This window comes from Podarcis vaucheri, assembly GCF_965113315.1.
Source record: "Podarcis vaucheri genome assembly, chromosome: 14".
NCBI lineage: Eukaryota > Metazoa > Chordata > Lepidosauria > Squamata > Lacertidae > Podarcis > Podarcis vaucheri.
This window is the reverse complement of record NC_138752.1, coordinates 22,563,707-22,588,149: the sequence shown is the minus strand read 5'-3', so window position 1 is coordinate 22,588,149 and position 24,443 is coordinate 22,563,707. Positions and strand designations below refer to the sequence as shown.

Here is a 24,443-nt window from a genome sequence, read left to right as displayed (position 1 = left end):
TTCCCATCATCCCTGACCACTGGTCCTGTTAGCTAGGGATGATGGGAGTTGTAGTCCCAAAACAGCTGGAGGGCCAAGTTTGGCCATCACTGATTTAGATATTTTTTACCAGCTTCGTAAATTGCATCTTCCTAATATTGTTTTTTAATTGGTTGGCCTCTTTTGTTGTCTGCTCCCCACCCCCAACATATTAATCTGGCAAAATTCCATTGACACGGATACAAATTTCCATCGACACGGATACACCAATCTATAAGAGAGGCTCCAAAGCGGGCCATAGTACTCTTTTCCCTCAAAGTTTACTACCAAAAAGAGGTTTATGCCAGCTTCCTGTTGAAACTATCGACACTTACTGACTTAAGGGGGTGGTGGTGGAAGATATCAGTTTAACCTATTGGCGAAATCAAACACAAACTTGTATCTTTTATGGGGGGAAACCCCCAGCATCTGACATTAAATCAGCATTTTAACTGTATTTGTTCAGTAAGATGAATACAGTAGTAAGGAAACTTTTCATGTTTTCAGCCAGTTATTGTTTGGAAATATGCTGTTTCTATTATTTAGCTGTACTTTTATTATGTGTGTTCCTTTACAGACACAAGATAGTGGCAGCGCTATCTGTCTTAAACTATTATTACTAAGTACATAGTGAGGGAAGTCTTAAAACATTCCTCTTCAGATAGGATTATACCTCCGCTCTATCCTGTATACAAAGTAACTGATACTCTGGGGGATTATAATTAACACGAGACTGTCATTGTAGTGGTAATTACAAACTCTTATCTGCCTGAATGAGCTGTAGGCCATTTATATAATTGAGCTAGATGGAATAAATGGTTGTAACTGGGCTATCAAAGGGACTCAGTGTCAGCATCATCAAATAGTCTTCTTTGTTAACAATTAAGAGAGAACTTTTCCCCATAAGAGAACTTTCCCCCATGAATTAAGTGTATAAAAGCATTTTGCAAATGCTTATCAGGTTTGTGACCTTATAAGAATTTTTTGTTATGTTTTTGCAAAGGCAGAACATTAGATTCTGTAAACATATTAAAGCCCCTGATGGACTTAATAAAACACTGAGAAGGCTTGCCCTTCACTGTTGTGCAAAGTTGAAATCATTTTATGCTTTCTCAAAGCATTGTTCTGGTTTTAGATGTTTTTATTGCAAAAGAGGAAAAATTGGCTGTTCACTTGAAGCTTGGGTATAGCGGTTCCACTTACGATTCAGTCTAAGATGGATTGCTTTAGTGTGGGCAAATCTCCATACAGTGTCAGTGAAATGGTTGGGTATGCAATACATGTGGGTGGGCAGAGATTAACTACTTGTCCTGAAGAAGTAACTGCTTGTCCTGAAGAAGAAAGCTGAACTTGAGCTCACCCTTATAAGTTACTCAGTGGGTGGGTGACATCCACTGCTTTACTTATCTAGACTGTTCCTTCTCTCCACCCTACCAGTTGCTTATCATCTCCCTTACTAATCTAACCCCACCACTGGAGCATTTGTTAGGGTGTTTAATGAGACACCCAGGTTTATATACTGTATTGGCTCTGATATAAGCCTCACCTGAATATAAGCCGCACCTTTAAAAATCAAGGGGGGAAAAGAAAAAAAGACAATACCCAAATATAAGCCGCTCCCTTAAAATTCAGCAGGCGCTTACACCCATTCTGTTTTACTGTATGTTTGTTTCAGCAGTGATATCGTAAAAGCCAGTTTTTGTAACTTTTCACGGTCGGAATTGGGGGGAGGGAGGGAGGGAGCCTTATATTCAGGTACTGCCTGCCTTATAGTTTGAGCCAAGTTCATGGTTTTGCTGTTGATGTTTAAAGCCCTAAACAATGTGAGACCAGGATACTTTCATGAGTGCCTCCCTGGATCATATTAAATTAATCTTTAAGATCTTAAGAGGAGATCCTGCTAGCTGTTTGATGACTAGTGGATTGTCACTTGAAAATGACTTTATCAGTGACAGCACCCCTCCATGGTCTCTCTCAGGTAATTTGTCAGGTGGTGACAGGAATGATTTTTAAAAGCCTTTTGAAAATTTAACTTTAAGCAAACTTCTCTGGACTCGTGATGCTTACATTTAAAATTTTTATTTAGTATACTGCTCAGGTTTATTTGTGATACACAGTTGTCTATTTTCTTGTTTTTATTTTATTTTTTTGGTGATTTTATTGAATGTTGTTGGCATTCTTACTGTTGCAAACCATTTATAAACTTTTATTAAGAGATATGCATGGATTACCATGCTGTTCAAATGGTAACTTTATAACACATGGAAACCAAGTTGTGTATAGCTTGTTACCATGTAGTTAGAAGTCACAGGATAAGCCTCAATTTATTGAGAATAGTCAGAGAGCAGGGGTGTGTCTGAGGAACTTGTCACTATGTGATTATGTTGTTATTTTGCCACAATGGAGTGTGTTTTTCCCTGTGAGACATAAGTTGGGTGATTGGCTCTCAGTTGCTGCCCAAACTATGCAGTTTTCTAAAGGCAATTTGAAGCAACTGGCATCCTGTAAGGGTAAAATGAGAAGGTGTATTTCACTCTGTGCTCTTTGATGGATTAAAAATGTAATGTCTTTTTGGCGCTGAGCAATATATGGATATAGAACTAGATAATACATTTTGGTAAATTTCCTTGTCTGCTATGTGAAGCAAAAGAGAAATTGGTGTTTGGAAGAAGTTTGTTGCAATTATTGTGAGTGCCAGTTAACTGGGTTAGTGCGATTACAGGGGGAATACTTTTCACATGTCTCCTCTGTATCTTACATACAGTCTGACCCTTAAGTATAGTAGTAGTTGTCCATTTCATTGTGTAATACCTACCTTAAGTAACAGCAAAAGTAAATTTGTTGCATTTCACTAATTTAAACTCTCCTTGAGCTGACCTTTTACATAAGCATAGTCTGTGTTAATAAACTTCTTATTTACATCTATATACCTTTTCTATGCTGCAAACAGTTTTACATACAAATATCACAGAACATTTAATATGGCAATTAAACATAAGATGCCAAAATCAAAAAGCTTGTGAAACGTTGTAAACATCAAATGAACTTGGAACTGCCTATTAATTGCCTCCAGAAGCCTTCTGAAATAAGTCTTGTAATCTCTGCATAAGGTCCTAAGCAAAGAGGTGTATTTGACCTTATAGCAGATGTCTTTACTTCAAAACTGACGAACTGTCCAGGCAGCTCAAGGTTTATTCTCCATCATTGAAGGAATTCAAATTAAGAACCAGCAGCTTGCACTTGGGCCCAGAAACGCCAGATAACTAGTACAGTTTAATTCATTTTTGCTTTCCAGTGTTCGTTAGGTGGTGAGCTACAGCATTCTTCACCTGCATGAGCTTCGGAATAGTTTTCATTGACAATCCCTGTAAAATGCATTACAATAAAGGCAACTCCCATCGTACATGCAGGTTCAGTTCCAAGGGTTATGCATATAAAGCAAAAATCGCATATAGGTAAAATTGCTTGCAAAGCCATTATTACTCACATTATAGGTGGGGCATGTGCTTAGTCCCCCTCTATGGGAGGAAGAAATAGCTGCCCACCTTCTATAAGGCTGCCTGTAAGGGGCAGGATCAGAGGTGGGAGGAAACCCAAGCAGACCCAAGCAGACCCAGTGCAAAGAGAGCTTTGTAAGTTTGTGGCCTTTCCAGGCAAGTCATACTTGGCACACCACGTGTTTAGCTAGTGGTTCAATGGTTCTGGGAGTGGTGAGGATGCTCTTATGGGAACTCAAATTGTTCTGTGAGTTCTTGTGAGAGCATCCCCACCACTCACAGAGTCACCATTCTGCCAGCCCAAAGAACCCTGTGTTGTCGAAAGGGGCTGGAGCTGACAAAAGCCACTCATGGTCACTGTCTATGCTTGTTCAGGAACAAAAAAGAGCACCCCTAAGTGTCAAACATGTTCAGATACAGTGATTACCACCTCATCTATCACAAGCACAATTGATCCCTCCAAACATTGGAATTACCTACCAAGAGCAGCTCTCTCTTTCTGCTGGATGAGCAGATACCCTGAACCTGACCTTTGGGATTTACATGATTCTATTCAATCTCTGTCCTTAAATTACAGTGTTTTGTTGCTCTGAATGTATACAGACAAGACCTGCATGTGCACTACTCCCCCAGCCCCATCCTTTTGAAACTGTGGGAAGGATACTGCATGGGCAGGAATTTCCTTTCTCTCCCCCCCCCATCATTTTATATCACCAAAGGTTTGTAAGCATGTCCTGTGACCTGCTTCAAAGTAGTCTGAAGTTAGGCAAGAGAGTTCTTACTGCTTCTGGTCCATATTTTACTCCTCACCTACCCAGAGCCTTTGCCTTTGCCATTGTGTTTCACAAAATCTAAAACCACTTGTGAATTTACTGTTTACAAATCTGCCTGTTTTTATTTTCCAAAGGGCTTATGGCTTAAGCTCTGTAGCTTCTTGAACAGTTACCTATGTCCACAATAGTATAGCTTTAGGAATTTTGTACCCCAAAAACATTTTTTAATCAGCACAAACACATATACTACTCCAGCAACTTATTCTTGAAAATGGTTAGCAATTGTATGACAACCGTTTTTACTTGAAGAAATAATTTCAGCTTATGGAGCTAATGCAGGCAGCCTAATGGAAAACCCAATTCCATCTGTACTTAGAGCAGTGCTGCTGGTGCATTGACCTAATTGTAAAGCTCATTATCTGAGTCAGATAAAATTATTGAGCTGAGAACAATAACTAAATCATAACTCTTCTGATCGATGCTTGTTTAACTTTGAGAATCTTTTGGTCATGGGTTATATGTTATAACTTTTTAAAGGTTGCATCTCTGAACCAAAACGTAAAACTTTTCCAGTTATTTCATAAGTGCATTTGTGGCTGTTATTATTATTTATTGAATTTATATCACCCTCCTACTCATTTAATCCCCACAACAACCCTTTGAGGTAGGTTAGGTCAAGAGGCAGTGATTAGCCCAAAGTCACTCATTGGCCAAGTGGGATTTGAACACTACTCTCCCAGATCCTAGTCCAGCTCTCTGAGAAGAAGAAGAGGAGAAGAAGAGTTTGGATTTGATATCCCGCCTTTCACTCCCCTTCAGGAGTCTCAAAGCGGCTAACATTCTCCTTTCCCTTCCTCCCCCACAACAAACACTCTGTGAGGTGAGTGGGGCTGAGAGACTTCAAAGAAGTGTGACTGGCCCAAGGTCACCCAGCAGCTGCATGTGGAGGAGCAGTGACACGAACCCGGTTTCCCAGATTACGTGACTACCGCTCTTAACCACTACACCACACTGGCTCTCACTGAGCACAACACCTCACTGTTTCTCTAAAACTCATAAGAATAAAATGAATAGTTCTAAGAAAATCTTGGGTAAGGTATTAATAGATGTTCTGTCCACTGGCAGAATATTGTAATTGGTTTAGAATGAACACCCCCATGTGGTGTCCATGGACAACATGGCAATCTCAAAGTGCCCCCCTGTATCTGCTGAGGGTGCCCTACCCCCCCCATTTTTAAATTGAGATTTTAAAGCTTTCTGTTGTTGCTGATGTTTAGGTGAGCGGACTGCCTGCTCCTTTTTGTGGGGTGAGGGTTGTTGCCTGCTTTTTGAGAGCGGTTTATTTGTTTTTGCCCGGGAGGTATTTTGCCTATTTTGAAGAAGGGAATCTGAGCATCACAAGTTTTCTTCTAAGAAATGAGTATTTCACAGTGCCTCCAACAGTTTGCTAGATTTCCAGATGTGCCTCTATGCTGCAGAGATTTGGCTTACAATATGTGGGAAGAATTGGTTCTGCTGCTAGAGGCAGGTAGACAGAGTCTGTTCTGTTTTTAGAGCTGCTAACCACATATCATATTCACCTCAGTCATTTCTGTGGGTTTCTTAAATTATGCAGATGAATTCCTGAATAGAACTTTGTAGATTAGACATGCTTCAGCTCTGTCTTTGGCAGGTCTGGATATTCTTTTTCTAGTTACAGTATCTGGTAGACAAACTCCCCACCCCGTGAAGTTTGCCATGAAATAATTTCATCTAGGAATGCATTCCTAACAGGGCTATGTGAACTTCCTTTCTGGATGTGTGCCAGATTTGTGTATATCTATGTACTTTATTTGACTCTTGGTCCCACTTCTTACACACGTTTGGCCAGTGTCCCAGAAAGAAGCACGAATGAGCACATGGACGGATTCAGATAAAGAACAACTTTATAATGCTTTGGTTTATTCTTCTGCAGTAGAAATTCTGTGTTCCTGTGGGACCAACTTGGTTGTGTTTCTGTGGGAAAAGCCTGAGTCTTGGAGCAGTTTCACACACTAGCTTCTATAATGGAATAGCTTTTAGTAACAACAATAAGGAAGGCTATCCTAGATTCTCTACATTCCTTAGATCACTGATGGGAATCTGTGGCCCTCCAGATGTTGTTGGACTACAACTCCCATTATCTCTGACCATCAACTGGCTGAGGCTGATAGGAGTTTTGATTAGAACTAGTTGAAGGGTCGCATGTTCCCAAACACTGTACTTCAGACAAGTAATATATCTGCTTTGATTAAGAGCACCGTTGAAGCTACGTTACTCCCATGCTTGAAGAACCAAAATGTTCATGAAATGTGCGTGAAAGTTGTGTGTGTTGCCCCTCAAACATTCTGTTTTGTTTTAGTCTCCAGACATTTGCACAATGAATTAGATTAGTTTAAAATCTACTGGGCCTCTGCTTTCCAACCAGGTTTATTGGTTTGTTCTCTGTTGCAGATACTTTCCCCCTCCCAAGTCACACTGACCTTGTTGCACGTCCAGCTCAGGAAGTGACAGTCTGGTTATTTATGCCTGTTTTGCTTGGCCAGGATATCCATAGTGAGCTAAATGACTTGGGAGCTCAGGAACTCTCTGCCTGACCTTCCTATAGCATCAAATTGTGGCTGAAGGCATAAACATGGGATGCAGAGTGACAAAGTTCAGTTGGAGGGGGCCAATTGAGCCGTCTTGAGAGTACACTTGCTTATTTTATTAAACAACATTTATATACCATGTGATTGTAAGAAAACCTCTAATCAATTTACATCAGGGCATGTTGTCTGTAAGCCCATAGGGCAACATAAGTTCCCTCTGATGTAGTGGGTATTGAATAGTGCCAACAAATTATTGGATCCCCTTTCCTTGTGTAATCATTCAAAACCAGTGGTTACATGGCTTAGCTGGCATAAAACCTAGATTTAACCTTCATGTAACAAGTAATATTACCCTGTATTTAGCTGTTGCTTGGATTTTATGTCCTGGTTTCCCAAATCAGCTTGGAAACCTGGAAGATGTGCCCACTGCCTTGCTAGCCTCTTTCCATTTGGCCTTGGAGTCAGGACCCTGACTGACTAAAAAAGCTGAGGCTGCTGAACAGACTCTTGAGCTGGGGTATTTAGTTTTGTTGGGACTTTTGCTGCTGTTACTGATATTAATTTTTTGTATCTTTTTATGTTCAGTTTGGTTATACAGTTTTTGATGTGTTTCATTTATTTTTATGACTACTTTGTTATGTTTGTAATTATGTAAATCTTTTCACATTGTAAGCTGCCTTGAGCATTGTTTTAACTATGGAAAGGCGGCATGCAAATAAAATGATGATGATGAATTCAAACCTATTTTGCTCATATGTTTAAAGGTGACAATTTGAGGGTCCGTTTGTAAATGAGTCCATACTCACTCACTTGCCAGTGGATTTTCTCAAATTCCTTTCTCACTTCTTCTGTCTAGGTGACCTTCACAAAACGGAAGTTTGGATTAATGAAGAAAGCCTATGAACTGAGTGTGCTTTGTGACTGTGAAATAGCACTCATCATTTTTAACAGTTCTAACAAACTCTTTCAATATGCCAGCACGGATATGGACAAAGTTCTACTCAAGTATACAGAATACAACGAACCCCATGAGAGCAGAACCAACTCTGATATTGTCGAGGTAACAAAACTGTAACCATGAATGAATCCTCATACCTCATTTAGTTTTAGTAAAGCCAACCATACCCTTCTGTACAGTAACAAAGTAATTAATTTCAATCAACAGTATTTTAAATGATACATTACTTTATCCAAAGCTCTCCAAGATGGGTAACAAACATGAATAAATCACTGGAGGCTGCTCCTGAAGGAATCGTGTCTCATAAGGCATTGCATGGATTTAATTGAAACACACCAAAACTAGGAAGCACCCAAGGATGACAAACAGAAAGGAGAAATAAATTGCAAAGATGCCAAATGATCACAAACCCTTCTGTTACAGAAGAGCTTGTATGGCATGAGTTCACTAAGGAATAAGAAAGCAAGCCCTTGATAAAAGCATTCTTGCTGAAATACACTGAGCATATTGAACAATAACATATTCTATCTTCTTGGCATCTCTGAGATATACCGTATATACTTGAGTATAAGCTGACTTTTTCAGCACATTTTTTGTGTTGAAAAAGCCCCCCATGGCTTATACTTCAGAGAGGCAGGCAGGTGGCGGAGGGACGAGTGGTCCGAAAGGAGCCCTTTCTCACCACTGGTCCCACTGCCCACCTGTCGTAAGGGCAGGCACAGGAGCCGCAGTTGGGAGAAGCACTGCGCTGTGAGTGGCAGAGGTGGCGGTGGAGGAACGAGCAGCCCGAAAGTAGCCCTTTTGGGCTGCTCGTTCCTCCTCCTCTGCCTTTGCCACTGTCAGCGGTGGTGGCGGAGGAACGAGCAGCCCGAAAGCAGCCCTTTTGGGCTGCTTGTTCTTCCTCCACTGCTGCCGCCACCACCAGCTATGTTAGACTAATTTAGTGTCTGCATTGCAGAATAATACATATGTGTTTAAATTAGATTTTTTAAAATCGGTTTTTATAGAATGTTTTTTCCATCCACTCTTCTTTACCCAATCAAATCTAAGCACAGCCTTTAATATGACTCTCTTGCAACCAGGCAGTTTCACTAGTTGTCTTTTGCGGAGGAACCATACTCTCATTTCTGCTGAACTACATTTCATTCCAGGTTTACTCCCATAGTTGTACACTTTTATTTTTTGAAGCTTGTGTTTTGTTATGAACTAGTATGTGCATTGTTACTGAAGGAAGCATGTAGTAGTTTGGGATTTTCATAGTTCTCTGATCACGCATGACCTGACTTATAGCATTGTTTTGGGCTGACTTTATATTAAGGTCCAGTTGATTATGTTGAGTGTTGTCAAACAACTGGAAACTTGCTTATGTTAGCTCCCACGCCTAAGGGGCAGGTTCTTGTGCCCAATCTTGTGCTACATCTCTCTGAAATGCATCTCTGCTCCCCCCCCCCAAGCTCTAAGCTTGGAGCTGAGGAAAGGAATTCTGTTCCTGGCTTGAAGCTGGAGATAGGTGTGTTGACTTCCTTTTGATTCTTCACCTGATTGGTGCTCAGAGTGCCCTGTTTGGCAGATTCTGTCTCCCATTAGCAGCTCTGAGCTAGAGATAAAGGATGGGGACTTGTTATTGTTCTGCACTTGTATCTGGCAAACACAGAGCCAAATAAATAACCCCAAACTTCAGTTGAACTTCGGAGCTAGGGAGGGGCCATGAATCATTCCTTCTCTGATGTTCCATGGTTTGGATGAAGCTTTGGGCTCATCTCAGTTGACAGAGCCTCGTTTTCCCCTTGCTGTAGTGTGGGTTGTGTGTTAGATTGTCCAACCCTGAATGTTGTTGAAAAAAATCCCAGTCACAATTCCAAGAGCCAGAGACTTTTTAGTTTCCTGCTTTTAGTATCCACACAGATAAGTTGTCATCATGGGGCAAACTAAATTATATGCCATAACACTGGGATGGGAAACCTCTAGGCCTCCAGGTGGTGTTCAACTACAATTCCTATCATCCTGGACTATTGGTCATGCTGGCTAGGGCTTATGGGGGTTGAGGTCCAATAACATCTGAATGGCAACAGATTCTCCACCCATGCTTTAGTGAGTAAATCCAGTTCTTTTGTTGACTCTAAAATTGGTTACCTTTCATAATTACTAATCACCTTTACAAATAAATCTTTGTTCTCAAGTTCAGTGTACTACTTGTGCAACAGGAATCTACTGACTGTCCAGACCATGAAAATTGTTGTATAAAGCTGGGTGGTGTCTCTTCTTAGGCAAGTAGCAAATGGTTTCTGAGGTGAAGATGGGTGGGACGCATAATCTTAGTCAACATTCTGAATTGCTCATTTGTAGGTATTCTTCCTTTATTGAGTTGGCAAATACTGTATAGATACTTGTGGATATGCAGAGATGGACAACAGTTCTTGCTGTGCACTAGAGCCTTCTGTACATGGAAGTATCTTGTCTATGTGTCAGCCAAGAAAATTTAGCTGTTACATTCAGGTAACACATGGGCGATTACAGACTGTAATCTGTTTTAACTGTTTTTAAAATTTGTAAATTGTTGTAACCTGCCCTGCAACCTAATGCTAAAAAATCTAAATAATGATGACGGTGATTAATCTGTCCAGTGAGAATCTCTCCTCCCATATGAAATATCTAGAATATTACCCAATGAACTTATATTTATAAGTATCACAATAGCTTCTTTCACTTCTGGATATATTCCCTTTTGTACCCTGTCTGTCTGGCTATCCTTCCCCTCTTTTCTCAGTAAAATCTAGACTAGAAGGTTTAGGGTTGGAGTAAATGCATTTACTGTGAGTAAATATGTTTATCCTTTGTGTTGATTCTTTGTAAAAATCAAGGTTACTTTCCTAGTGCAATGGTAGCATTGAAGTGGAAAAGGGCAGGGGGAAATGAGGCCAGCTGATGGATTCCCCCCCCCCTTTGCTTGGGCATGGAACCTCTTTATGCTTGCAGCATGCCTTGTGTGGCTGTTCCAGCAAATTATAGTGAGTGGATGAAAATGGAACTAAATTGCAACACTTCATTGACCTTCAGCAGACCTTATTTTATGTAATTGTATAGTTATATTTCACAGTTCATGGCATTGTGCCAGCATCAGGAACAAACTTGGGTCTGGCACTGGGATAGCCTTCAGTGCTTGTGGCATGGTGCAATTCATGCAGTGCCATGTGTAATGCAAGGGTTTTTGCAGCAGTGGCAACACTGGATGAGGCAACAAAGAGGTCAGTTTCTGGGTAGTCCTGCTACTTTCCATCCTATAGGTCTGAAGATTCAAGAGAGCAAGAAAATGGCATCATAGGATAAAGTGCTAGGTAAGGGGGTTTCTCTGAATGCAGGTAGAGCTGGATGACTCTGCTTTGCTTACCAGGCTCACAGTGGTTCTTCAGCAACCAAGAGAGCAAGTACTGTTTTGTGACTTAACTTAAATCAGATTGTAAGAGAAGGGCGTGAACTACACTGCTGCTTGCAGTATTTGAGATGTATTAAGCAATAGCTAGTATAAATATCCAAATAAAAATAAATAAAAACTTTCAAAAGTTTGTAATAAAGTCCTGTAACTTTAAAGTTTAGCACTGCTAGAATTTTATTTATCCCACTACCGTCCTTGGTATGCTTCATTTTTCATCTTGGGAGACCTCCAACAAAGCTTACAAAAATGTAATAAAACACCAAAAATGAAACAAGCAGTATAACACTGAAAACGCATGAAAAGCACAAGTGCAGCATCACAAACAGAAATAAAAATATTCAGTGGCACGCATACTTAATCAGCATTCAGAAACCTTCCTTAGATGACTAGATTCCCCCCGCCGCCTACTACTCACTAAAATACAAGTATACTTCCTTGGGAGGATGTTGTACAGTCATGGCACCACAATTGAAAATGTCCTGTCCCTTGTGCCCACCCCACTCATTTCTGAGTGCAGAGACATGGAACAAGACCTCAGAAGCAATGACAGGAAGTAGAATTTTCCAAAACTGAAAAAATTCCAGTGCTTGATTGCTCCTGTGGAAGTTTTCCATTCCAGAAGTTGGTTAGTAACCACAAATGAAGTCCAATGACAAATATTAGGCAAGATGGTTTCAAAATGTTCACTTTTGTTTGCTAAATACAAGCAAAATAATCATGTTAAATTAGATGACTCTCTAAGCATTAGAACATTTTCTAATGTGATTTACAGGCATGGGAAAATTGTTCAGTTAATTATTTTCCAGAAAAGACACATCAGTCCTCAGATGTTGATGAAAATGTAGAAATAGGTAGATGTATCCTGAAGCAATTCTTCAAATATTCCTGCACCAAACTGCTTAGGACAAGATGAGAACTGTAGTCCTACTATATCTGGAGGGCCACAAGTTGCCCACCCCTGGCTTAGAGCTTTAAAGGTTAACACGAGCACCTTGAATTACACCTGGAAACAAATCTTTGCTAGTGGATCTGGCATAAAAGTCTGACATACACTGAGAAAATTTGTAAGTCTTGCTGCCTCATTTTGGACCAGTTGAAATTTTGGACTACTGCTCAAAGGTGACCTTAGGGAGAAGTGTTACACTAGTTGAACCTACTATGAATGATCTTGACCAGGTCTGCTTTTTCAAGTGTAGAATCCATTAATGGTATCTAAACTCAAGTGCCACTTTTAGTTGCAGTGCATTTTAGAGCATCTAAAGATCTTTGGAAGTTAACTATCTGGGTTGATTGTGTGATGCATTACAAAAAGCAAGCTACCAAAACTATGTTTACAGCTTAATTTTATTCTTCGAAGATAGCGATATAGTTTTGAAGCTCTGAAATTGCATGTCATTGTCTGCTAGTTCTGTCCTCTTCTATTAAGAAATCACTTATTCAGTACAGCCCCCTCATTAATTTAAAGTGACATAGTTCAGGCAGTTGTCTAAAACGTGACCTATCTTCTTGTTCGTCCTGTGTGACACTAAACAGCATCTATGCTAGTCAAACATACGGGAAGAAGAACATTTTAATATCTCTCTTAAGTTGAAGTACAATTTTAAAATGTTGAAATCGCATGCAGAAGCATGGCTTTAGTGCAGGGGTGGGAGCCCATGAGTTAGGTTCCCAGAGAATTTCAACATGGTTCACTTGCTGCCTTAGCTTTTTACTGTGCTATTCTTGCTTAACCCACTTTGCTTTATCACTGGGCGGGAACAGGTGCAAATGAAATGAGACTCATTCAGCAATATATTTTTGTATTTTTCAAGATTTGAACATAATTTCCATGCTCTCCTATACACTAGGGTGAAAGTGAAGTGTGCAAAAGTGGCAAACAGAAACAGTTACTGAAACAGTTCACAGTTTTGGTTAAAATTGCTGTGTTTTTGAAGAGCAGCTTAGCATATTTAGGCCCTGATCACTCAGTGGCTCTTACTGACTCTGGTAAATGGAATCTCTCACTTGCCACATGTGACAATTGCAGTTTCCAATTGGCTGAAAGTGACCACTGCTAGAGAGTTAAATTTTCTGCGTTGGAAGCAAGGGGCTGCATCCCTTCAGCATACTTGGCCTGTGTTGAGTTGGGCTGAGTAGCTGCTTTTAAAATATGGTCAGTCTTGAATTACTGTGCACTTCAGATAGCACAGATGGTCAGTGCATGTACCTCATGCAGCCCACAGCACCTCTGAGAACTCTGCCCTTTCAATCCCAAGCCAGAGGCAGAAGCTGTAAAGAACATGGAAAAGGTGTCTCAGGCCAGCAGAGTGCTTTTGAAAACATGGATGTACTCAGAGCCATGCTTTCAAAGGTAGCCTTGCCTGCATGGGAAGTGTCAGCCCCCACCATGCCCCAGACAGGGAGAACTGAACTATAGAGCAGGAGTAGTGAACCTCAGAGCCACGGACCCAATACTGCCCTCCAGGCACCTCTATTGGGACCTTTGATTTCTCCCCAACCCACACGCCTCACTGGCCCTGCTTTGCCTGACTGGAGCATGTCCTTGAACTCTGATAATGCCTCTTACTTGTCTGAGTGGAAGAGAGAGGGGGGTGTATTTTAAAATTTGCATTTGTTGCTCTGCCCATTGTCTCTACCCATCATTGCCATGTGATCTCTAAAAAGTTGCCCAGAAGGAAATGTGGCCCTTGAACTAAAATGGATTCCCTACTCTTGTTTTAGAGGCAGAGGTATTATGCAGTCTATTAATAATTCTTTGCCTTTCTATGAAGATGCTGAAGGATATTGTCCTAATAAAGACTCAAAAACATGTATCAGTATTATTGTGAAACGCACACACACGAACCAGCACAGTTCTGCCAGATGCAAGCTTGAATAAATATGTCTTCATACACAAAATGTGTAGTACATTCATAGTCTGATTTAGTTCTAGAACAGGAAGAGGTTTTCATTTAAAGATTGATAGTTCAGTATGTTTGCTTTGAAGGCTGTGTAAAATAAGAACCTTACAGGGTCTTCTGGTCTGTTCCAGGCCCAGAAATAGTTGATGAGCAGCCAAACACCTGCATCTATTTCTATAACAACCGATCTTAAAGCAAAGCAGACACCTGGATTTTCAGATAGACATTTACTTCATCATGCTGATAGAAGGGTGAAATTAAATGAGTGAACTTATGTCAATGTTTGTGTGCCATTTTTTGCTACGTTGTTCTGTCCTTCCTTGGAGAGCTCTCTTATTTTCAAGTGAAAAGATACACGGATGAATTTGTGTGTGGTGCCTGTGTTAAAATATTTTAAACTAATCCTAGGCTTAGGGCTAGTTCCCTCAGGACCATGGCACACAGGGAGGGGTAGTTTAACCCTTCCCTCCACAGCCACAATCTCATTGGCAGCACCCATCCCCAGAACACATACAGTATTTCAATTAGCAATAGGAAAAAAAATCTCCCATTGGATCATAGTGTTGTGGTCCTGATGAAAACGGGGAGGGGGCTTATCCTCACTTAGAATTACATTTTTAAAATTTATTGAGCAGGATCATTGTGATTGATGTAGATAGGTCCTCAAAGAACTACAGTAGGTTGTGACAGGCCTAATTCAAAGCCCAAAGGCAAATTTGCTTCTGTTCGACCTCGTCAGCTAAGAAAATTTGATGGATCTTTGGGAATTCAGTGAGTTGGCCTGTGCAGTGTAAGTGTAAAATCTGATAAGTTCTTGGTTTGTCATGTATTAAAATTGGTGTGGTTTGTCTTTGACACATGCCTTTTGCTTACTTTCTTTTTTGGAAGGGGGAATTATCCAGCTGACAGTTACAAAATGCCCCCCCCCCCCGTAGCAAAATGAATTATTTTAATGCCATGCTCGTTTCGTGATTTTTGAAAAGGTTGATAATATGGAAAAGCTTACTGGCCAATCACTTAATTGTCAAAAAACCCTGTTGCTAAAATAGTAATAATTCAGGATGATGAATAGCCAGAATTTTGTTCTGTACTTGCACGTTGGGACACATTCTGGTTTACCTGCCTCCAGAAAAATGAAACTTATGGGCTTTCCCCCTTGACCTAAAAAGAAACTAGTTCTGCAGAATCAGAAGCATTCTAACTTTGACATTGTAACAAACTGTTGAATTTTCTATGGCCTGCCTCTAAAGTTTATCTTTATGTGTGCCCAGAGGCTTTGTGGATATGAACTGTGGCCATCTAGGCAGAACTGCAAATTGCTTTGGAAACTCCCCTAGATTTCTTCATTCCAAAAAAACACACAAGCTGTTCAGTGGTGGAAAAAGGAGAAGGCCACTTGTATGAATCTGCTAGAAATGATGAATAATATTTGTCAAGGGCAAGCTGAGCATGGGACTGTTGTGATGTACTCAGTGGCGGAGGAAGGGGGGTGCGGTGCAGGCAGTCCACCCCGGGTGTCTTTGCTGAGGGGGGTGACATTTGGCCCACCGCCTACCCACGACTCATAAGCCTGCCCCTAGTCTGTTGTTGTTGTTGTTGTTGTTGTTGTTATTATTATTATTATTATTATTATTATTATTATTATTATTATTTTATTATTTATTATTATTTATACCCCGCCCATCTGGTTGGGTTTTCCCAGCCACTCTAGGCGGCTCCCAACAGAATATTAAAAATACAATAAATACAAGTGGTAGACATTCGTGATCTGTGACTTGTGCTTCTCTGGAAAGCAACCCGTTGACTCAACTGTTTATTGCTTATGTGTGCAATTAAAGCAGAAGTATTTGTAGATTAACCCTCCCCCGCTTAGATCATCCAAAGTGAACCTTGAAGGAGAAATTTTGAATACAAAACATTTTTCATAATGATTATTTTAACCATATAAATGCAAATTAATATTTGTAATTTAATATAAATGTAATTGATCATTCTATCCTGCCTGGTGTCACAATAAGCCTATTCCTAGCCACATTGATTGCAGTAAGTCTTGTTTTCTTCAGCAGTGTGTTAATAAGTGTATTTAGGATTTCAGTCTTAGAAGTATTTTATGTTGTTTGCAACAGCATTGTTATATACAGGGGTACCTCTAGTTGCGGGCACGATCCGTTCCAGGGTGCTGTTCGCACCCCAAAAAGTCCGCAACTAGAGCAGCACTTCTGCGCAAGAGCGGAGCACAATAGAGCGCTTAGAAGTATGACTGTATATAAAAAAAGGCCTGAGAGCATGTTTATTTGTAAATATTAGAAATTTATTAACATTAGATGTAAATAATATTTTATGCTATATGGGGGTTATATTTTCCTATGTGTGTTTATGAATGCTAATTTTTATTGGAATTGTGTAGCATACTGAATATGCTATACTATAATAACAGAAGATGACTCTTTTCTGCAAATTGTAAATAGAATTGTGAATGCAAGCCTTTACATGTTCTTTAATTTGATTAAACTTTAGGTAGAGTTCCATTGCACCTGGAAATTAATACCTGCATTTAAAAATTAATCCTCCAGTCGCATAAATCTTGAGTACCTACAAAGTCAAACTGAATATACTGTTCAATCAAGGTTAGATTAAACTGAAACTGATTCCAGCTGGCATTGTACCAGGCTGTTTTAGTAAATCCAGCCAAATTGTTGCTTGACATTAGGGATTACAGAATAATATAACAGGCTGGGTATTGTGTGTGAGGTTTTTTTATTATTATTTAAAAATATGCTTGTATTTGTATTAGGCATCATGGTGAATTTTATGCAGGTGTTAGGAGGATGTAAAAATCCTTTGGAATAGTGCCAAAATATTTAAGCATAAAATAGAATCATCACTTGTGTTTGCTTTTACGTATGAGTGGAATGAGGATTGAAGTGTAAGTCACAGATAAAAGTATTTTTTTTTGTACTCCTATGATGTAAACGTGTGTAATCAGCTTGTCACCAGGTGAGCTGCATGGCTGAACAGGCACTTTGTCCCATGTCTTTGATGTCCATATTCAGTATATAGTGCCATACTAGTTATATAATATTTGGAATTGTCCTTCGTGTCCTCAGTTCAGTACCACAAATCAGATATTTGCATGTACATAAATGTCTACAGCTTTTTGAAGAGTGAGGAAACCCCTTTTTTCCTCTTGACCACTACATTGTAGCATTAAGGCACAGTAGCTCAACATAAAAAAACTAAGATCATGGCCACTGGTCCCATCACCTCCTGGCAAATAGAAGGGGAAGAAATGGAGGCAGTGAGAGATTTTGCTTTCTTGGGCTCCGTGATCACTACAGATGGCGACAGCAGTGACAAAATTAAAAGACGTCTGCTTCTTGGGAGAAAAGCAATGACAAACCTAGACAGCATCTTAAAAAGCAGAGACATCACCTTGCCAACAAAGGTCCGTATAGTTAAAGCTATGGTTTTCCCAGTAGTGATGTATGGAAGTGAGAGCTGGACCATAAAGGTTGGTCGCTGAAGAATGGGTGCTTTTGAATTATTTTGCTGGAGGAGACTCTTGAGAGTCCCATGGACTGCAAAAAGATCAAACCTCTCCATTCTGAAGGAAATCAGCCCTGAATGCTCACCGGAAGGACAGATCCTGAAGCTGAGGCGCCAATACTTTGGCCACCTCATGAAAAAAGAAGACTCCCTGGAAAAGACCCTGATGTTGGGAAAGATTGAGGGCATAAGGAGAAGGGGACGGCAGGGGATGAGATGGTTGGACAGTGTTCTTGAAGCTCCTAACATGAGTTTGACCAAACTATGAGAGGCAGTGGAAGACAGGAGCGCCTGGCATGCTCTGGTCCATGGGGTCACGAAGAATCGGACATGACTAAATGACTAAACAACAATAAAAAACTTCAATTCATTTCCTATATTGCTACCATAGAGTGAGGAACTCCTAGCTATTTAATTCTGAGCTGGATAAATTGTCAAAGTTTTTTGTGGAGTTTTTAAAATCTTTTAAATTCAGTCCTGTAGCAGGGGCCCTCAGATTGTCCTATGGAACACCTCTTTTCTAAAGTGTGATGAGCGTAGCAGCAAATTTGCCGGCTCCTACTATCTTCTCTCCCTAAACTGTTCAGGCAAACCCCATGAGCAATCCGTCAAAATTTTACTAGACAGGCCAGAACTAGTACAGAGACCAGGCTTAAATCTATCCCTTGGATTCTGAACTGGCAGCTACTGAGTCACCTTTCCCACTAAACTCAGCATGGTTAACCTTGACCAACCCTTTGGTGGCCACATGCTCCGGTGGCTGTGGCCATGGACACACCACTGACAGAGGCACATTGCCCTGACCTGTGCAGGTCAGCTGGCGAGGGGGATAATTGCCCTCTCCCCACTTAAATGATAAATCTGGTAACAGAAGAGGGGGCAATTTGTGTATCCATCAAATGACTGGGCTGGATGGAAAGGTTTATACTTATCTGCCCTTCCCAGTGCTGTGTCTACTTTAATTTTTCTTCCTATTTTGCAACCAAAATAGCAATGTCTGAGTGGGTGGGAAAATTCCCTAGAGGGCCTGATGAAGCTCCCAGGCCAGCGACTAGCAACCTAGCTAATTTTTTGGTGCTGGGTATCTTGGCCCCCGAGAGTAGCAGTGGCTTCCAGTCCACAAAGCAGACAGATTGTCTCTCAGATGGCGAAGGTACATGCCATTTAACTGAAGAGCATAGATTTGAAAAAGCTAACTACAGGATATTGACTATGAAGGCTCTACCAGACCCTGTTCTAGCAATATTTACTCTGGATGGACATGCGGCACTAGCAAAAGTAATGAATTACTTTTAGCAAATTCTGAATATTCACTGGATTTGGTAGGGAAAGGATTATGTACTGGAGGGGGAAAGCAAGTAACAGTTGTTCTGAGTAGATCCATTTAGTTGATCCACATAGAAGAGATTCTGATTTCTCAGGTAGAACATTTGCAAATACAGCATTTCTTGGGGCATCATTTCTTTCTTTTAATCTGTCTATCAGCAAAGGTCCCAGTTTAGTCTTACTGTGCTGGCATTTGTATGATTTGTAGTAATACTTCATATGCCATTGCATCAGACTGCCCAGGATTCCATAATGGCAGGATGAACTCTACAAGACATCATTTTTTGCTTCCATCCAGAGCCACTCCAGCCATCATGTATCTTTTGCCAACTAACTTGCAGTTTTCAGGGATGAATGGTTAGATATTGCCCCAGTTCTTTCAACTGCATGGGTTGGATTTCATCTCAGGTATGTAATTTGACTTGAGCCTTCAGACTCCAGGGTAGCTCCATCACTCCTACTGCTAGATGAGGAGTCAACTGTTTGGAAAATGGAGCCATAGAGTGGGTTTTGCATTGTAATGCTTACAAGGTTTTTGTTTTAGTTACTTTGATTGTAGATGACCCATTTAGCAAACTCAGAGCTGTCAGTAGAGACCATTGTCCATTTGTTTTGTAAGGATGGTCAGTTTGCAGTCCTGGACATCTAGAACTCATATTTTTGCAGGGCCATCAGACCAAAAACGCTGGTCTTTTCTTAGACTTACATATGGAATTGGACATTTTCAGTTTAGAGTCCTCCAGTTTGGACTATTCATGACACCAGAGGTCTCTTAAAAGTATGTGTCTACTCCCAGGCTTTGGAGCTCCTTACTGAGGAAGGTTTATCACACCCTATTTCTTGCAGGAGGACAAAAAACTTTTTTATTTGAACAGACATTTGGCCACTGAACTGACACGTTAGGGGTCTTTTTTGCTACCTTCTCTGTTAATCAATAATTTTTACTATAATTATGCTCCTAACTGGTTACCATCTTTTAAATATGCTGTCACCTAATTATTATACACCTTTATTGTTATATAGTATGGGACACGGGTGGCGCTGTGGGTAAAAGCCTCAGCACCTAGGACTTGCCGATCGAAAGGTCGGCGGTTCGAATCCCCGCGGCGGGGTGCGCTCCCGTCGTTTGGTCCCAGCGCCTGCCAACCTAGCAGTTCAAAAGCACCCCCGGGTGCAAGTAGATAAATAGGGACCGCTTACCAGCGGGAAGGTAAACGGCGTTCTGTGTGATGCGCTGGCTCGCCAGATGCAGCTTGTCATGCTGGCCACGTGACCCGGAACTGTCTGCGGACAGCACTGGCTCCCGGCCTCTAGAGTGAGACAACCCTAGAGTCTGGCAAGACTGGCCCGTATGGGCAGGGGTACCTTTACCTTTACAGTGGTGCCCCGCAAGACGAATGCCCCGCAATACGAATGCCTGGCAAGACGAAAAACTCACTAGACGACAGGGTTTTGCGGTTTTTGAGCTGCTTTGCAAGACAAATTTCCCTATGGGCTTGCTTCGCAAGACGAAAACGTCTTGCAAGTTTGTTTCCTTTTTCTTAACACTGTTAATACAGTTGCGACTTGACTTCGAGGAGCAATTCATAGCACGTGGTGTGGTAGCCTTTTTTGAGGTTTTTGAAGACTTTGGTGATTTTTGAAGCTTTTCCAAAACTTTTCCGACACCGTGCTTCGCAAGACGAAAAATTCGCTAGACGAAAAAACTCGCGGAACGAATTAATTTCGTCTTGCGAGGCACCACTGTACCTTTATTGTTATATAGTATATTATGCATTAGATTTTATCGTTAGCTGAATAGTATGCATGCCAAGACCTATATGCTGTAGGAGTGGGGCAGTAATTTGAAGGCACTGGCAATGGATCGTTGTCAGAGTTCTATATAAGAGGGTCATATCATTCAGAATCTCCCGGACTTCATGACACCCGCTACTTTTTGTCCATTTGGCATACCTTTACTTTCATTTACTCCAGTTCTGGTCCCCCAGATCTTGTCAGTACAGTGAAGGTTGACCAGTCCTAACTCCTGATCATTACTCCATTCTGTTCCCACCCCCCACCCCTGCCTCCAACCATGACAAGGTTAATCTTCATTGAAGTGTGACCTTTTACTATCTGCATCCTTCTACGCTCTGAGCATGGATTCACTGTTATGGAAATAGGGCACTGATTGTGATGATGAGGTGGCCAAAGGCAGCTGGTCTTTGTGGAATTGCAGTTTGCTTACACACATATAATAATAAGGTAATGCTGTCGTCATGCTGCAGTTTGCTTGGTTGCCAACAAATGCTGCTGCAAGCTACAACATGACAACAGCCTTCTGAGAGTGTTGGGCCATCACAGCAGCATTGGCGGGTGAGGGAGAAGGGAAGCAGAAGAGGGAGATAGATGTGGGTAGGTGCTTAGGTGAGCCATGGAAAAACTGTCAAGAAAGGGTGGGGCAGCTACTCAGCAACCATCCTGCTCTGCTGATGAGTGCCTCACACAGATAACTTGGAGGCAGCTGGCTGGCTGGTCCCCGCAAACTGCAGAGGTACAGTCAGTACAGGACAGGGAAACTCCCCAACAACCATCCTGCTCTGCCACCACCTACTGCCTTCCTCCTCCTCACCCTCTACTGCTGAGACAGAAACAGTGTTGTTGATATGAGGCAGGCAATATGAGCAGGAGGAGATCTAAGGGAAGGAGGGTGGATTTGGTGAGGTCTAAGGAGTGAGTTGATAAGGGGGTGGGTTGGTGGGGGTTAGTGAGTGACGCGATCAAGGGCTCAGCCACTAGTAGAAACAGAGTTCTCTTGGATTGGAGAGCATGAGACTAGGACCGTAAGCATTCAGTCTTTGCCTTCATGATTCATGTCCACACAGTTGCTACTGCTGATATATAGATAAGTGAGATGGGGATGGAACTTCACAGAAGATATGCTAGGGAACCTTTAATCTCAGGTCCTAATCTGTTTTGAGGTTATGATCATAATGTTAATCCAGTAATAATCCACTTTGTTTGAAAGAAAAAATATGTGTTTGAATTGATGCATCTGCAGAGTAGTTCCTGCAGAGTCCCTTTAGGGACATAATGGATGTAGATTTCTTTATCATCTGAAAAAATAATAAAGTGTCAGGTTCTGGAACCAAGGAGGAACCAGTCTCTCTGCCCCTGGTAATTTTTACAAGGGCCTTAAATTGAGCCATTGCAGATTAAGGGCCATCCTTGTTGACGCAGCATGGCAATATCTCCCCACTGAAGGCGGCGTTGCATGGGTGAGTGGTAGTATTCCATGATTTCCTGTCTTCCTTTCACAGAATTGAAAGTAACCCCTTTTCAGTATCTCCCATACTTATTTATGAAAGCATGTCAGATGGGGATGCCATAACATTCTCCTTTGATGAAGTCCAAGAGATGCACTGCTTTACTGGAAGAAATTCTTCCAGTAAGTGTTGATGTTGTCCCTTAGTAAAATTTGCAGATTTCATTTTTGATTTTTTCATTTTTGATTGCCAGTGGTGAACTCTTCTTTAAACCTACTTTAGGGCCATATCTGCATATCATGTTCTGCTGGATGTTTTAATAGGCTTTCTCCCATGTTTTTGCGAAGCAGTTTCTCACAGGGTTACTTGACAAGTTTCTCCTGTTGTGGAGCCATCTCTTGAGGGAGCCTGTTGCTCTTTCTTCACAGCTTATGATAAAACTTCTTGTGTCCTTATATGTATATTCTTTGGACAGTCTTTCTTCTTTAAGGTTGCATTTCTATTAGGGGGGTCAAAAACTGCAGGTGGCCATGTTGGTGGTGGTGGGGAATTATAAGTAGCAACAGGCTATTGAAAGAAGCAGGAATGGAAAGTGTGGTATAGCAGAGTTTCTTCACTTTATCAATATTTGGAAAAGTCACATTTGTCACATTTGTCGGATTGCACAGAGGCAATAAAGGAGACAGCAAGAGTTGCTATTAGTTGTTGTGAATATTCTTTGTTATGAATATTCAAAGAATCCACCTCCCTTCTCTACTATAAAGGCTTTCACAGAGAGCATGAACATACATTTTGAAAGAACTAAGCAGGTGAGGCTCCTTGATTTATTTACTTGACGCAGTGTAGGAAAGGAGCTGCGTTTCGGCTGTCATGGTTGAGACCTCACTAGTATGGCCACAGTGAGAGCAACTTGAAGAATAATGTTTACCTGTAACCCATTGACTGTGCTCAGGTGCAGCTTTTTGTACAAACAGGATTTACACCAGGGATGGGGAACCTGTGGCCCTCACAGATGTTACTGGATTCCAGTTCCTAGCAGCACCAAAATCAGTGCCTGTACTGTTTCGATCTAGTGCTTCTGTGAATATCATAATAGTAACCTACTTCTTGACAGTGCCATCCTGCTACCACCCTGTAAATGTTGTTTTCAAGAGAATGGTGCATACCTGACCTTGAACTGGTCTTTGGGGGACACTTGGAAACAAGATTTCTCACTGCTTTCACAATGTGAGTGCAGTGCATGAGTTCTTGCCAATATCATACTGAGCTTCAGAAGCACCTTGACACCTACAGGATCTTGCTTCTGCTTCCAAGTGCTTCTGAACACAGTGTTGTATCAGCCATGAGATCTCTTCCCTGCCCCTGAATTGTGAGAGAGGCTGAGTTCTGAAAACCACAGACGTTACTGGCTGACAAAATCTGTTGGTCCCTCATTGTGGAGAAAGAAGAGTCTCCACAAAGAAGACTCTCTGACACAGCAGCTGACCTTGCATTTTGTTTAGAAAACTCAAAATATATGAAGTACCAAATAGAGGATATGATGCAAAGTGATGCAAAAGATTTTGGAATCTTTTATTTTGCACCGCTCATAGGTGCATTCCTAACATTTGGGTCTTTCTCACTTTTTGAGCCATGGTGGGTTATCCCTGACATAGTTGCCTGTTAGAAAGCAGCCCACTGATTCTGCCCAGTTAGATTAGAGCATTCCACTTGTGCCTCCCTTGACACAAAGAGTAACAGTTTACTCTTATGGTACTTGATAACGATAAAGTAAGTGGTACTCTTATCAGAGTTGGGCCCGCAAAGGGATGTTTCTGTGTATGCAATTAGGAGACCAAATGCCTCGGCTTTGACTTGTTTCATCAGAAATGGGAGACTGTAACTTTAAGTGGCCCAAGAGTGACAAGAACTTGGTTTAGAGTGAGGGTTTCCAGAATCTGAAGTGGGAGATTGTGAAACCTTTTCCTTCCTCCTGAGTTAAAGCAGGGTTAAATCCATTCTTAACACGATAAAAATAACAATTACGAAGAGTGCATATGTTCTTTTGTTCTGAGTTTAAAAGGATATGCTTCAAAGTGAGGGATGAATTGATTCTAGATTTTTCCTTTAATACACAGACTAAACACTCCACAATGTTT

General features: G+C 41.1%; 1 protein-coding gene across 9 annotated transcripts in view; it reads left to right on the top strand.

The window, feature by feature from the left end:
- Positions 1-24,443, top strand: part of MEF2A (myocyte enhancer factor 2A) — an 86,809-nt gene that overhangs the window by 26,558 nt on the left and 35,808 nt on the right. For all 9 annotated transcript variants that reach the window (XM_082198587.1, XM_082198591.1, XM_082198586.1 and 6 more), the window contains one exon: positions 7,754-7,957. In XM_082198587.1, the coding sequence (XP_082054713.1) occupies positions 7,754-7,957 (204 nt within the window). The remainder of the gene's footprint in view (positions 1-7,753; positions 7,958-24,443) is intronic.